The 15,315-nt window shown below is 45.6% G+C and overlaps 2 protein-coding genes across 3 annotated transcripts; both read left to right on the top strand.

Annotated features, from left to right (window-relative positions):
* The first annotated feature begins 1,606 nt into the window (after nt 1-1,606).
* Nucleotides 1,607-7,466, top strand: LOC111860773 (serpin H1-like). The gene is made up of 5 exons (XM_023844773.2): nt 1,607-1,810; nt 3,384-3,984; nt 4,139-4,237; nt 5,913-6,145; nt 6,597-7,466. The coding sequence occupies exons 2-5, from the start codon at nt 3,402-3,404 to the stop codon at nt 6,897-6,899; spliced, it is 1,218 nt and encodes a 405-aa protein (XP_023700541.2). The 5' UTR covers nt 1,607-1,810; nt 3,384-3,401; the 3' UTR covers nt 6,900-7,466.
* A 2,111-nt stretch (nt 7,467-9,577) lies between these two features.
* On the top strand, nt 9,578-14,629 carry LOC111860832 (tsukushi-like). 2 transcript variants are annotated; one of them, XM_023844884.2, is made up of 4 exons: nt 9,584-9,633; nt 9,744-9,880; nt 11,232-11,293; nt 12,441-14,629. In XM_023844884.2, exon 4 carries the CDS (start codon nt 12,447-12,449, stop codon nt 13,485-13,487), a length of 1,041 nt encoding a protein of 346 aa, XP_023700652.2. In that variant the 5' UTR covers nt 9,584-9,633; nt 9,744-9,880; nt 11,232-11,293; nt 12,441-12,446; the 3' UTR covers nt 13,488-14,629. The 2 variants fall into 2 exon arrangements, with proteins under 2 accessions (XP_023700650.2, XP_023700652.2); XM_023844882.2 differs by lacking the exon at nt 11,232-11,293 and having other exon boundaries at nt 9,578-9,633.
* The last annotated feature ends 686 nt before the right edge of the window (nt 14,630-15,315 follow it).

Raw genomic sequence — 15,315 nt, 5'->3', positions numbered from 1 at the left:
CCCCCCCCCCCGACAGCACACTCATGGCCCAGCTCCTCCCAGTTGCCCCGATGACCCACATAACCCACAGGCTTGGGAGACATTATGGAAAAGCATGAATTCACTTTGTTTGCCTACATCTACATTCATCTGCAGCTCCATCGGTCATGTGTGCCACATGTTTTGGATTCCGCAGATTCAATGCGCATTACAGTGTAATGCGACCGCAGCACCCGGTGCATTCCGCCACAGTACAAGCTCCTGCCTCAGTGCCACTTGTGGGGCTGCATATGAGCCTCCTTGTCTCCCGGTTCCGTTTATTTGCTGCTATACGGTTCGCTGACCATGTGGCTGATTTTTCGCCAAAAACACAATCGCCTGACAGCCCCTGTCGAAAGGGGGGTAACTGCTTAAACGTAATGGTTTAACTGGTTATGAAATGCTTCTAAAATGGTGTCCGGTGCTGCCAGGTCTCAAGCCTCATTTTCCAGAAATACAAACATACACTGTACATCTGGACAGTGACATGACATGTGTTTGCACCTGCTTCCACGATTATATTTGAAATGAATTATGTAATGCAAACAAAACAAAACGGCATAAAAAGATAATAAGTATAAACAATAACAATAAGTATAAACTAAAATAACAATAAAAAATAAAGTGACCGCGAAATGGACAATAAAAATTGAGATTAAGGATATGAGTATATAACAGCTGTAAAATGATGTGCATCGAACGCGGGGGATTGTGTCTTACATGGTGTCATATTCCTTTGAGCATCACCTGGTTATTCGATTTCTCTCTACGGATCGAAGACTTGTGCACGTGCGTGTGCACTACTACCTCGTGGAGCAGTGATGTTCAACCCAAGGTGTGGCTATCTCTGGTTCCATACTTAGTGTAACATTTGTCTTTTACTCACTGACATGTACCGAGATTATTTATCATAGGCCTAGTTCATCGACACCTGCGCATAGCAACAAATCTAACCGTGTTTCAGGTTGGCAGTTTATCAGTCTGTAACTCCTTAACAAAGTAGTACCAGGCTGTGAGCAATGTGTGGATGTCAACAGCGTCTCGGGTAATGCAGTAAATATGTTTTAGATTTATCAGATGTGTCTTTAAACTATTTACGACTTTTCGTTACGATTGTGTTCCCTGATGCTGCTGGATTTCCTGATAACATTTTAAAATGGATTTGAAGAAGCACTTGCGCTAATTACACAGCGTGTCATTAGATTATGGAATAGTCTTCCTGTTAGTGTAGTGCAAGATAAAACCCTGGGTTCCTTTAAATCAGAGCTAGATAATATTTTAACAACTCTGAGCTATTGGTTAAGTTCTACCCAAACGAGCTTGATGGGCCGAATGGCCTATTCTCGTTTGTAAATTTCTTATGTTCTTATGATGTATCCAGGATCCTGCCACTTTAACGAGTGTGCGAAAAATTATTTTAAAAGGGAAATGATAGCATTTACTAGTAATAAAGTTTTCCTAACTTTTTGTTCACCAGGTGCAAGGAAAATAAGACAGATCCGCGTCTCCCTTTTGATTACACACTTCCTGCAGTGAGGCGCTGGGGTCTGGTTAGTCCCGCTTGGGAGCTGGGGGCGGGGATTTGGGACGTGGAGGACTACGCAGCCGGACCGGCACTGGCAATTGGATACCGTGGGAGGTCTCAGGTCCCAACGGGGCTTCTCGTTGCTTTAACTCGTTCCCAACTTCTAGAAGTTTCTTTTGTTGGGTATAAAGGACTCGCTGAAAGGTCTGCCAGTCTGCAAGAGGTCCCGAAGGGAAGCCGGAGGAAGCGACGCAGAAGCCGGGGAAGGTAAGAACTTTTAGGGTGTGATATGCGCGCGGCTTGTCCCCCCAATACGGCACCTCTACCTTTCAATGTCATGAAGGGCCAGCTGAAGTGGCGAAAAAACAACATATTTGTTAATAATGCGGGGATTTGATGCTAGGATTAAAAAAACGAAACTGTTAACTGGGCGCAAACCCTGAATATGGTAAGTAGTGGGAGGTGACTGGGGAAATGAAACTGAACTGTTTAACGGTAATATTAAATAACGGTCCCCCTCATTAATTGCATAGTGCCTAATGGTAAGTCTGCGTGTCGCCTTCAGTCTTCAACTTCAAACTAACCTTCGGTATATACAAAACACAAAAAATTCAGAATACCAACTTTTTCCTTCCTGGGGAGTGGCGAATGAATCCTTGTTTGTACCCCATGTCAAAAATTTGTACTGGACTCTGGCAAAATATACGGTTAGTTGGGCAAAAGGATATTTAAAGCTATCTGAACGTTTAAATTAGTCTTTTTTCCATATGATTATTGTAGTACGTGCGTGCTTTTATTTTGAATTACCCTGATCTATCAAGATGGCTGAATGAATGCATGAAATCGGTTATAGTTACACATACATTAATAAATGCTTTCCTCATTCATTCACTTGTAGCTGCATTAGATAAAACTTGAAATGCTCTGTGCACCACCTTCACAAATAGTTTTGGGAATGTAGATTAAAATCTTCTAAGGCTTCCTTTGAATCTCAGGACCAGGAATGCGTATTTTGGCTGGGTGTTTGAGGAGATATTTGTTCGTGATGCTGAGTACCGTAAACATGTTCAAGGCCTGTGTTCTTGTTTAGTCTGGCGGCTGAGCGGCACAGGAGCGCGGCTTGTCCTTACACGCCTTATACCTGCGCAGAATCATGCGGGTCTGCGGAGCCACGGTTGCAGGCGCCTCTCGGGGTTAAATATCACGCCTTTGATATAAACCTGTAACGGGAAGATCGGGTCAATCTTTGACTGCGGTCGTAATATTCGAGGATCGCGACTTGCCAGCTAAAATCAAAACCTTCAACCTCTCCACCTTACAATGAGACCGAAGCCGGATTACGGGCGCCCTTCCTGGCGCTGTTCTGGGGGCGGTGGGCTGTCCTACCTCACCAACTGACGTGGCTGTTACATAAAACGTCCGGGTTTATCTTTCAGGATGCTTTCCCACAGCTGCCAGACCACAGCGCTGCTACATTACATTGCTTTCTATAGACACTCCATACAGTATATCATTGCTAATGTGTGTCTCCTCCCTGCCCAAAATGATTGCATTTATTTGCAGTAGATGTACCAGATTCCCCAGTTCATAACCACACCTACAGTTTAATTATGCATCAGACTAAGCTGCTCACAGCACCTTAATACCTGCCAGGGTGACATAAGGTCAGAACTTAAGATATTTAACAGGAGGTTGTTGGGTCAAGTCCCAGCTAGGGCCACATGATATACTACAGACACTTTCTCTGGTTCAGGGGGGAACTAAATCTGTGAAACTGGTAGCTATATGGAGGTAAGCAGCTCAGACAGAAGATATAATTGTCACACTTGTTTCATTCCAGGTAGCACTTCTTGAGACCATGCTGTTGCTGACCATGGTGACTCTATGCCTCCTGGTCATGGCTGCCTCCAGCGAGGACAAGGCTCTCAGCAGCCACGCTGCCACCATGGCTGACAACAGCGCCAGCCTGGCCTTCAACCTCTACCACACCATGGCCAAGGAGAAGGACCTGGAGAACATCCTTATCTCACCTGTGGTGGTGGCCTCCACCTTGGGTCTGGTAGCTCTGGCTGGCAAGGAGTCCACCCCCTCCCAGGTCAAAGCGGTGCTGGGGGCCGACAAGGTGCTGGATGAGCATCTGCATGCAGGTCTGGCCGAGCTCCTCACCGACGTCAGCAATTCCACAGCCCGCAACGTCACCTGGAAGCTGGGCAGCCGCCTCTACGGTCCCTCCTCCATCAGCTTCGCCGACGGCTTCGTCCAGAGCAGCAAGAAGTTCTACAACGTCGAGCACTCCAAGATTAACTTCCGCGACAAGAAGACCGCCATGAAGTCCATCAACACGTGGATGTCCAAATCCACCGGCGGGAAGCTGCCCGAGGTCATCAAGGACATGGAGAGGACGGACGGAGCCATGATCATCAACGCCATGTTTTTCAAACGTGAGTCTATCTCCTACTACAGCGCCACATGGAATCTGTCATTCCTCAACACAGAGGGCTGCAACGTTAGGCAACTGAAAGACAACACGGTCGACCAGACTATGCCCAGCACCAGCTATTAACTGTCACCTTTAACACTGATCCCTTTGCACAGCCCACTGGCACGAGCAGTTCCACCACAAGATGGTTGACGACCGGACCTTCCTGGTGCATCACTCTTTAACTATTTCCCTTCCCATGATGCACCGCACAGGTGAGTTCCTCATCGACATGGATTCATATTTGCGCTTCCGGGACATCCATAGAGATGGCAAATTTAGAATGCTCATGGCAATTGGAATGCAGAGGAGGTGGGACCAAAACATCTGATTGGCTGGTCCCACTTCTTCTAGTTGCTTGGACTCACCTACAAATTTGATTTGTAATTTCCTTGAACCAGTCATTTTTCCTTCTGCCCTCCAGAATATTTTTGTGTAAGTAAAACTCCCATGAGCAATATAGATCCTTGGGTGAACCTCCCTTGGCAAGGTTGGTAGGTGATTCTCATTATCACCGCAAACAAGGACTCATCTAAAGACCAACACATAATTATGAGTACAGTTGTTAGCAATATATACTAGACTTGTAGTCAAGACCGCATAAACCAAGACCAAGACACTACCAAGACCAGAGGGTATCGAGACCAAGACGAGATCAAGACTAAGACCAAGACAGACCGAGTCAAGACCAAGACCGAGACTGAGACTGGAAAAAAGACTCCCTTAACTTTTGTGTAGTGTTGAGGACTGACATGACGGGTACTGACTGGTCCCAAAGTCATCTGACAAAACAGCTAACACCTCCAACAACTGTCTAAAGCAGGGGTGTCAAACTCCAGTCCTGGGGGGGCGGAGCCCTGTGTAGCTTAGTTCTTTCCCTGTTCCACCCCAAATGATTCAGCTCAAGAGCTATGTGGTAATTAGCACAAGGAGGTGCAAGGACCTGAATCAGGTGTGTTAAATGAGGGAAATTCCAAAAATGTGCAGGTCTCCGGCCCTCCAGAACTGGAGTTTGACATCTGTGGTCTAAAGGATGGGAAAAATATGTAACTGATTTCAATTATACTTAATTTGTAGATGAAATTGTAACATCAAATTGAAGATACACAATTATAGACTTGAAATTGCATCATGTCCCATTGTAGTAGTACTAGCCAAATGACACTGTATGATATCAACGTCCCTGAAATGGATTAGGCCTGTTAAGTCAACACAACGTGATATGCAGATGTTATTTAAAAGTCAATGGTCAGATTTATTTAGTCAAACAACACCATTTTAAGTAAAATACTGTAATCAAACAATATAAAGACGTGCACACGTCACATTAATCAAATGCAAACTACAAATACTATATACCAATACAAACTGCACATCAAATTGTGCATTCATAAGAATAAGGACAAGTGCTTAAAAGATTCTGACATCTTGATGTCTGCAGTGGCATGTGATTACACATTTAACTAACGTTTAACTAGCGCTACACTTATTTTGCGCATATAACGTGTATTTTGATTGGATGAGCGCCAACATCTGAATCACAACAAAATGCATGTATGTCATTGATTGGTTGCATTTGAAGGGCGCGAAAGGCGAAATAATAATAATAATGTTGCATTATCGAACGTTACGTTGTGTGTCATGGATACTTTTCGCTCCAAATCTCCCACCAACTTTGTCGATCTGAGACAACAAGACCAAGACAGCGAGACCAAGACAAGACCGAGGGATCCGAGACCAAGACACGACCAAGACCATAGACCATCGAGACTGACAAGACCAAGACAGCGTAAAAGTGGTCTCGAGACCAAGACCGGTCTCGAGACATCCAACTCTAGTATATACAGATTAGAGCCTATTTACACTATAAATATCCTAATTTCTTGTCAGGTCTCTATCCTTTCTTTGAGGATAAGGACAACAAGCTCTGTGTGCTGAGCATGCCCCTGGCCCACAATATGTCCACCCTAATCATCATCATGCCGTACCACATGGAGCCCTTGGAGAGGCTGGAGAAGCTGCTGACTCGCAAGCAACTGGACGACTGGCTGAGCAAACAGGAGGAGAAGGCAATGGCCGTGTCTCTGCCCAAAGTCAGCCTGGAAGTCGGCCACGACCTACAGGTACGCCTGTCCCCTCTGCCTGCCATCACGTGTCATGAAGGGTTGCTTTCTGGGTGAGTCCAAGGTCAGTACTCAACAAAAATGAATGGGTGTTGAGCCTTACACAAGACACTTGGGTTACTGTTTCTCAACCCAGTCCATGTGGACACCCAGTCCATGTTTTTGCTCCCTCCAGGCTCCCGGCCAATTAAGAACACAGAATACCTGATACAGGTGCATTGGGAGCTGGGAAGGAACAAAAATGTGGGCTGTCTGGGGACCCCGGGGAATTGGGTTGAGAAAAACTGACTTGTCTGCAATGTGACTATCGACCATCTTCTCCGTGTGTGAATCCTACACTTATAGATAAAAGGGGTTTCTCCTAATGTAGTTGACTGTGCAGGAAATGTCCAACACTTTTTGTTGTTGAGAGTCTCAGTTAGGACAATGACTCAGTCCCTGCTTCATCCAGAAATACCTCGGAGAGCTCGGCCTGACAGAAGCTGTGGACAAAGCTAAGGCTGACCTGTCCAATATCTCGGGCAAGAAGGACCTGTATCTGTCCAACGTTCTACATGTCTCCGCCTTGGAGTGGGACACGCCGGGGAACACGTTCAACACCAGCATCTACAGCTCGGAGAGGATGAAGAACCCCAAGCTGTTCTACGCCGATCACCCATTCATCTTCCTCGTGAAGGACAACCGGAGCAAGTCCATCCTCTTCATTGGGAGGATGGTACACCCCAATGGCAAGAAGATGAAAGATGAGCTTTAATTGTGTGTGTGTTTAGACGGAGAGGGATGGAAAAACAGCTGACAATATTTCTGTTACCTCATGAACATTCTGGCACCTGTGTCCATCCATCTTGTAGGAACACTGTTGTTTCTAGAGGTCTGTTCAAACTATACCAAAAGGATTTCTAAGTATTACTGACCCAGAAGTCCATCAGGTCTTCCTCTGACCACTGAATCTGATGCTGTTTAGAGGCAGATTGTCCAACGGACTGCTCGTCTATATTAAGTACAACCTCAGATCTCGATCAGCATCCTCTCAGGGTCCTTGTAGATATGACTGAAGTCTTTAGCAGCAGTTGTTCACCTGGTGTGCCTGTTACAGTCTGTGGTTTATTTTGTGTGGGGTGGTATCAAGCGGAAGACATTCCTGTTTGGGTTATGGTGGCTGCACATGCACCCTTTCCAGTAGCTAGTGATTAGTGATGTAGGACAGGGGAAGACTGGTTTAAAATGGGGAAAAAATAACTGCCTTTTTTCTACACATTCAAGAACCAAGTCTGTGATGATTTGTTTTTTCACCTTTTTCACAATAAAGTGATGAATAATCCCCATGTGTTTCTGGTTTATTGTATCCTGCGCCAATCACTGCAGGGTAATTGGATTTCAAGAAATCCTTAATGAAATGGTAAAAACCATGAATATGACTTCAATGTCGTATAAAATCTTACCAGAATATGACGAAACTATTTTAATGAGTTAATTACGTTCGGCACTTACTTCCAAACCTGTGTATTACTATTTTACACTTAATATGTAGTCTTAGCGCCATCTAATGTTCACTTATTGCAAGATCTCGGACTTAATTCCTAGCACAGGGCTATTTATTATAAAAGTAAATAGAAACAAATGAGGTAAGAACTGCCATTATTTAAAAAATATCCTTCCCATTTCCCCTCTTTAATTCCCTGGCAGGGTCGTTTTTATAGTGAAATTGTACTGTAACACGGTCCAACCTCTTTGTTGGTAAGGGCCAGTGGATCCCAGGGCACTATGGGAAATGTAGTGCTTGTGGATGCCTTCGTGCGGTCGTTAACTTTGTGTGATACCGAAGTATTTATTAGTCGGTTGGTATTTACTGCGACGAAACAATGCAATAAGTGATTTTACAGTTTACCAACAATGGTGATGGAGACACATTGAGATCAATGCGAACTGGCCTGGGCTGTAGTTATACCACACTATCAAAAGCTTCCCGGGGAAAATAACACCTGCAAAAGAGGTTTTGCGGAGGACGCACCTGTTCCTCCACGGTTTCTAAATTCCCGCCTCAGTTTCATCTCAATTGTTTTCATTGGCTTCTTCTCTGAGGACCGGATGTGACATTTTATTCTATTACAAGAATAAAATATAACAAATGAGCAAAGCTCTTCTAAACATTCTTGTGTCTTTTGGCTGTCAAACCCGTAATATAAAATGCATACAATGCATTGTCTAGGAAGTATGTGGAGTGGTAACCTATTTAGGCATATTTGTTTTAAACTGTGTTGTCAAGTCGTTATATCGCAATTGCAGCTTGCTTTCCTCTGGATCAAAAGTGTGGTCATTTTTTCCCCGTGTTTTGCGCCTGTTTGAAGAATTTATGGTTTTAACCTATCAGTGGGAACTATCAGATAAACTGAGTTTCTTCCGTGGTTCTTCATAAAAAAAAAACAGAAGTGCTCACTCCTATCTATACTATGTCTTATCTCCAGCCTGTCTGTATGCCCTCAAATGGAAAGTTTAAAAACAAGACTGGTTTGATAGCTCCGGAGGTGAATATAATAACATTCTTGCATAGGTGCACAGTTTGATGTCCCATCGCACCCTGGACTACTTTTAGCTGACCTAGGCGAGAAGAAGCGGTTAACGCTGTCGGGGACACATGGACCAAGTCTTCGCTGGTGTGCAGCTCATGCAGAATTCGGCACAACACCTGGACCCCTGAAAGCGTGGATTGCAGTGTTTCGCTCCACAAAAGAAAATTAAACAAAGCAGTCTGCTGCTGGCCACACTTAACCAACCTACCTTATTTCTTCTGTGACTATTTAACACTGATAACTAAGTGCTAAAAGTTTGTGCCTAAAAGTGTCAGGTTTATTTATGTTTGCATTTTTACCAGCACAAACGCAACTGTAGAGGTTCCTGTAAGTCTAATGGGGAATGATGAAAACTTAAGACCACTGTGTATAGGAGCATATGTTATGGTCCAGAGAGCAGAAATCCAGACCGAGATTTTGGTTCAACCAACCAGTTGAGTACTCTGTGACTATGACTCTTTATACTCAACTGGTTGGTTGAACTAAAATCTTGGTCTGGATTTCTACTCTGTGGACCTGAAATCTCCACCCCTGGTTATAGTCTCATGGGCGTCCTTAGGTCCGACCACTCTGAGATAAATCCCCGAATATTCTAGCCCCGATGCCAATAATCTTCCTTCCCTCCTCCAAAAAAAGGTCAACTTGATTTAGCCCCTGAACTTTTCAATAGCTAGAAACTCTCCTGGTTATACTCCTAATATGTTTTTTTTTTTCGTTTGTCACCGACTGTAAACCACCGGCCCCAGGAGTCCATGTTTCTACATAGAAGCGCAGGAGTAGCCTACCGTTTATTCTTCGAGTAGGCGTCAAGGAAATTAAATTTCATAAATCCGGAGAGGCTGGGCGGGGTCCTTTAGAAATGCTGGAGGTGGCTTCAGAGAGGAAGGGGGCGATCCGGCAACAGGGGAGCAGCTTTCGGTGAGTTAAGAAAGCCGGCGCCACGCATGTATAGTGCAGTTACAGGTTATCTCAGTTTTGCGAGATTTTTAAAAAAAAAAAAAAGTAAGTAACCCACGTGGCCTGTTAAGATCGCCGCTGATAGTCAGCGCTGGAGAAGCGGATCGCACCAATGCCGAAGTGCTGCACCGCGTTGCCTGCTCAAGGCAAAAGGGACTCAGTGTTTGCGTCAGTCTCCATCTGAAGCACCATCATCCCGCTTTAGCAGGTGAGTGTACAGCCAGCATCCTGTCCGGAGTCCCAGCGCCGTGCATGGATGTTTCGAAGTCATGCGTAAACGCACTTAGCATGCATGCGTGATGAGGTGCAGGCTAACTAAGTTTTGGCGTAAGCGGCATGGTTTGTAATCTACTGCACTAGTTTAGGAAAGTAGTCTCCGTATTGGTCGTTCATTGTGCATGTACAGCGTGTCCCTTGCTCTTATTATACATGTTGGTAATTATCAGTGTTGTTTGGAGCATGCCTGTATCGATATGTAGGGACAGTCCATTCTCGCAGCTTATCGCTTCATTGATGTCGGGACCCTTCTCTGAGAGACCAGACGAGCGTCAAACGGCCAGAGACAAATGTGGAGGTGTGAGCCTCTGGGGCTGAATCGGGAGAGGTGTGGTGAATGAGTGAATGACTTAAAAGAAGTCTGTAGTTAATTGATCTGCATCTATACATAGACAATGTGTCGGAGCACGCCGTGTTTACGCCGGATACGGGGACACGCCCGTATAAACACAAGAAGATTGTAACAGCATAGGATCTCATTTCACTTTGAAGTTGGATCGTCTCATTCCGTTTCTTTTGTCTCGGCTTGCCATGGATTCATTAAATGCTTATAAAAAAGAAAAACATTTTACGCCGCACATGATTTATGCTGTCTTCATCGAATATGCATTTACAGTTCGGGGATAGAAGTCGCCAAACGGGACAAGGGTTGTATAAAGATATTAAAGTTTCGCACTGACAAGGCCTATCATAAACAGCGTTTTATTAAGGGGTCAAGCAAAAGCAGCTTGTTCAATCGGACTGTGTCTGGCAAATTCAGCAAAGTTTAGAAGTTTCGGATTTACTGGAACTTTTTTTGGGAAATAAGCTGGGTTTTTTTGGTTTTTTTTATTTATTTATCCTGTCCGGTATTTCAGGGGCTGCTGCTAAATCATATTTATCGGAGTGGGGGCAATTAGGATGCAATGGTGACTGGTGGGTAGTCTCACGGCTCTGTGAGGGGGGGTGACCCTCACGTGCATCTGTGGAGCCCCTCTATGCCAGTTCAATTAGGATCTATAATATCACCGCAGATTCATGGTTGTCATACGCAGTGCGGGAGAGATCGTTACGTAAACGACCATAAAACGCGGGTAACACGAGCTGTGTAATTACCACACTTTCACCTACTGCTCGTGTAGATTAACTTTATGATCCGGTTTATGCTCAGTCATGCCCGCATGCAGCCTGAACCATTTGTCCCCGAAACGCGGAACATCCCACGGCTTGCGCTCCCTCCCCTCCACTCTTTGTTTGTCTTTTTTTGCGGTATAAATGCTCTGGCTACTTGCTGCTTGGTTCAGACGCCGGGGGAGGCTGTACTGCGAAGAACCGTCCTGCAGGTGGAATAGCGGCGCCCTCCTCTGTAAGTCGCATTCACGGGGTCTGAACCTAACTTTGCTTAGAATGGGTTACTGTGCACTGTGTAATTTATGACCCCTAATGCATTGAAAATACACTTACCGATTGCGAAATAATAAAACGGTCATTTGTTGAATTTTATTGTAGAAGTTACAGCAGTTTGTTATAGTGTAAAATATGGGACTTCGGTTATGTTCTACCTTTCATTTGAATTATTTTGCATGAATTGTGCTGTTTAGATTGTGATACAGGCTCCAGGACTTTGATTTCTTAATTTTAATGACAAATCATATGTTAAAAAAACTTCCCTGCATGCAGTTAACCATGTGTAATTTTAGGAGAGAGATTTAGACTACGCTGTGAATTAAATATGTTGTCAGATATAGTTTTTGCTCTGACCTATGAAATAATTTTTCAAAAGTCCGACTACTGGAATGTTGATTCGAGTGGCTCCATCCGGTGGTGCTGATCTGGGGCACACATGTGCCTGGTGCTCGTTTGTGTATGTTCTTCGCTGCTCTTGGCTCTTAGATGTTTCATGTGGTCTCTGGGTTGTGGATGGTCCAGCAGGTTTCAGAAAACGCTTCCATTAATAGTCGAAGGAAACCTGAGATGCTCAATTGCTTTATATTCCGATAATTAATACCAGCACGCTCTGTGGGTATCAAAGTGCAGGCGTTTCCTCCACCAGAGACGGTCCTCTGGTCTCCTGTGGGGCTGAAATTCATGCCCAGTTAAGCTATTGCCACAGTATCCGCCCCCCCCAAGCAGAATAGCATACTGCCCAGAGTATTTGTCCTTTACTCCACTGACCACCCTGAGCTGGGACAGACCGTGCTACAAATGGTTACTGTTTGTGTCTGTGTCAAACAAGATTTGTGTTGTGAGGCACATCACCCCCAAGTGGTGGGGAGCAGCAGGTCAGAAATTGTGTGGCGATTGTTCTTTGGTAAGATAGTTGATGCAGAATCTCTGCTTGCCACCTTGTCCTTGGGGAACTACACTGACCTCATATAGACGTTATGCAACGTGATTGTGTGACAGCATGCAATTGGTCCCTGTTTTATCAGTCAGCTCATGTGTTGGTTCTTGATAAGCGTGTCGGTGTGATGTAATTTTTGTGTGTGTGTATATTTATTTTCTTTGCCCAGAGTACCATGGCTGCTTTTCCAAGTCTCAACCTTATTCTGTCGCTGCTCCCCCTTGTGGCAGCAGTGAAGAACTGCCACCCCGGGTGTCATTGTGTGGTGGAGAGCTATGGCCTATTCAGCAGCTTCAGCCTGACCAAGGTGGACTGCAGTGGTGTGAAGCTAGGTACTGGCCCTCTTCCTATCCCCCTGGACACGGCTTACCTGGACCTGTCCTCGGGCTCCCTGCGTACCGTCCACGGCTCCATGCTGAGAGGACCTGGCTATACCACCCTGGTGGGTCTGGACCTGAGCCACAATCGCATCTCAGAGGTGGACTATGGGGCCTTCGCCCAGCTGCGGTACCTGGAGAGCCTAGACCTGAGCCACAACGGGCTGGAGGAGCTGGAGGAGGGCTGGCTCACCAGGCTCCCCTTGGCCGACGTGGACCTGAGCCACAACCGCCTTCGGAAGCTGCAGCTCGGCGCCTTGGCCACTGGCGCCCACGGCCGGCCCGTCAACGTGGACATCTCGGACAACCTACTGACCACCGTCACCCGGGATCCGCGGGCTGCCCCTCCCAACCTGCAGACCCTGAGCCTGGCGAGGAACCACCTGACGTCTGTGCCCAGTCTCCATGGCGTCCCGCTCCGATACTTGAACCTGGATGGCAACCCGATCTCCGCCATCTCCCGGGGCTCCTTCAGCGGGCTCACAGACCTGGTCCACCTGTCCCTCGCTGGACTCCCTGCATTGTTCGTCTTGCATCCCCACAGCTTCGAGGACCTCAGAAGCCTGCAGGTCCTTGACCTGTCCAACAACACCAGGCTCGGGTCTCTGGACCCCGAGGTTCTTGTAGACCTGGTCTCTTTGCAGGAGCTCAACCTGTCCAACTCTGGAGTGACCACTTTGCCTGAGGACATCTTGAAGCACTTGCCAAGCCTCAGGAGCTTAATGCTAAGTGGAATTCGGTGCCAGAGGACTCACAGGCTGGGCTCGTTTCACCAGCACATAGGAACCATGAGTGGGGGGGAGATGCTAACCTGTGACAACATGGGTGTGGTTCTGTGAACCACCTTCATCTGGATGTCCTCCCCTTGTGGAGAAAAAAGTGGTCCAGTCCAACCGGAAGCGATAGCAGAATATTTATCGTTGTTCTATTTTTCCTAGACCACGTTACTGATTCTGTGACACACAGTTCCAGGATGATGAACGTTTGAAAAACAAAGTGATTCCATTTTAGGAAACTATCATCACTTAAACACGTGAGACATATTTATGCATTTGTAGAAAATAATTAAAATTTGTAGATGTTTGTATTCATTGTGTAAAAGGCATTTAAAAGTAAAAATAGCATAGCCACACAAGGTCTTTGTTTCACACAGTGCCTCATCTGTTGAACAATGGAAACGGTTATTATAATTTAAAACCGGTTGACAACATGCAATCATTCCACTTGGTTTCACTTAATTTTCATCTAAGAGTTTTAATTTGATCTGCCTACAGGGGGCAGTCTCTATGCTGATTGTAAGATGAGGAAGTACACCAGGATGATCTGTACCTTTTGGCTTTACAGATTCATCTATCCTGCGGACTGGATACCAGTCTTCTGCTTGCGTTCCATGCAATAAGCGCAATGCTGTTGTTTGTTTATCCAGTTGGTAATTCAACATTATTTGAGCTGTAGGTGTAGTCAAGGCCATCAACTTCAAGGACCATCCGTTATCAATTGCAACTTGACACGTACTGCGGCTTCTAGACGTTGCACATTTCCAAATGGATGTAAAGTTGCCAGCAGTCTTTGCCGGCTTGGTAGAAAATGTAGTTTTGAATATGTTCAGATGCTTCGCTTTGTCTAGCTGAGAAGAGGACAGCGTGGGGCGTCAGTCACCCTGCGAGCTCGTCGCATTCTGATCCAAATGCATCAGTCTGTGATAACTGGCACGTCCATATCCGAGAAATTCAAATGAGACTTAACAAGGCTGTGACATCATTTAGATACAGGATGATGTAATGTTTACAGATGTAACTTTGCAAAATGGATTCTAATATCTGTCCCCTAAGCATGAGCAGTAATAAGACATCTCACCGTTTGAACAAAGCAGCGCATCTGTGCATTTTGTATCAAATAATCCAAGAAGTATGTTGTTAACGTTTTAATGATGTGGATATTTAAGGTGACTTTTCTCAATAAAGCAGGTAAAATTCTTTAAGTGCGTCTTTATCATTTCTCCAAGACATCCTTTTGAGCTGAATTCCCCCCACCCCCAACCTTCACAAGATTCTAGGATTTTTTTTTTAGGTTGGGGGCATAAGAGGGACCATCATTCATACAGCTGGGCTGACCTTATTATTAACGAATGGTATGTTTTGAATTGGTGAGTGACAGAGGACTGGGCACTCCAGGGGCCAATAAGCTTTCAACTCCGGCCTGTGGCCCCGCCCCTGGACCTCAGTGCCTGCTGCTCCAATATGTGTATCATGATAACACTGATAATCAAGACGCCATTTAGAGAAGTATGCTTGCTGCCAGTTTATTTCCGCTATATAGTGCTGTGGTGCCCCCCCCCCCCCGTGTACCAAAGGGCAGGCGTGTACCAGAGCCTGTCCCACCAGTAACAGGCATCTCCTGAATGTGAGCATTCAGGTATGACCAGCCTGAGTCAGAGAAGTGGATTTGACTGACTGTACTGGAAAGGGTAGCCAACAATTCCCTTTAAAGGGCTGGACATGGATTTTCGGTTCATGGTCAACCAGCACTTACAGTAAAGCAGTATAGACCAGCAGTTAAGGAAGACTGGGTGGAGTCCGGTGGAGTCCGATGGGCGTGGTGCTGTGGGTGAGAGGAACGTTGCTCTCCTTAGAACCCCTGTCATTGTATATCGCCCCATTCTGGTCA

This window comes from Paramormyrops kingsleyae, chromosome 24, assembly GCF_048594095.1.
Source record: "Paramormyrops kingsleyae isolate MSU_618 chromosome 24, PKINGS_0.4, whole genome shotgun sequence".
Taxonomy (NCBI): Eukaryota; Metazoa; Chordata; class Actinopteri; order Osteoglossiformes; family Mormyridae; genus Paramormyrops; species Paramormyrops kingsleyae.
This window is presented reverse-complemented; position numbering and strand designations above follow the sequence as displayed.

Excerpts from the sequence above, each read along its gene's own strand:
- LOC111860773 (XM_023844773.2), top strand. The coding sequence starts at position 3,402 with ATGCTGTTGCTGACCATGGTGACTCTATGCCTCCTGGTCATGGCTGCC. Across the intron at positions 3,985-4,138 it reads CAACGCCATGTTTTTCAAAC|CCCACTGGCACGAGCAGTTC; the intron begins GTGAGTCTATCT and ends CCCTTTGCACAG. Across the intron at positions 6,146-6,596 it reads AAGTCGGCCACGACCTACAG|AAATACCTCGGAGAGCTCGG; the intron begins GTACGCCTGTCC and ends TGCTTCATCCAG.
- LOC111860832 (XM_023844882.2), top strand. The coding sequence starts at position 12,447 with ATGGCTGCTTTTCCAAGTCTCAACCTTATTCTGTCGCTGCTCCCCCTT.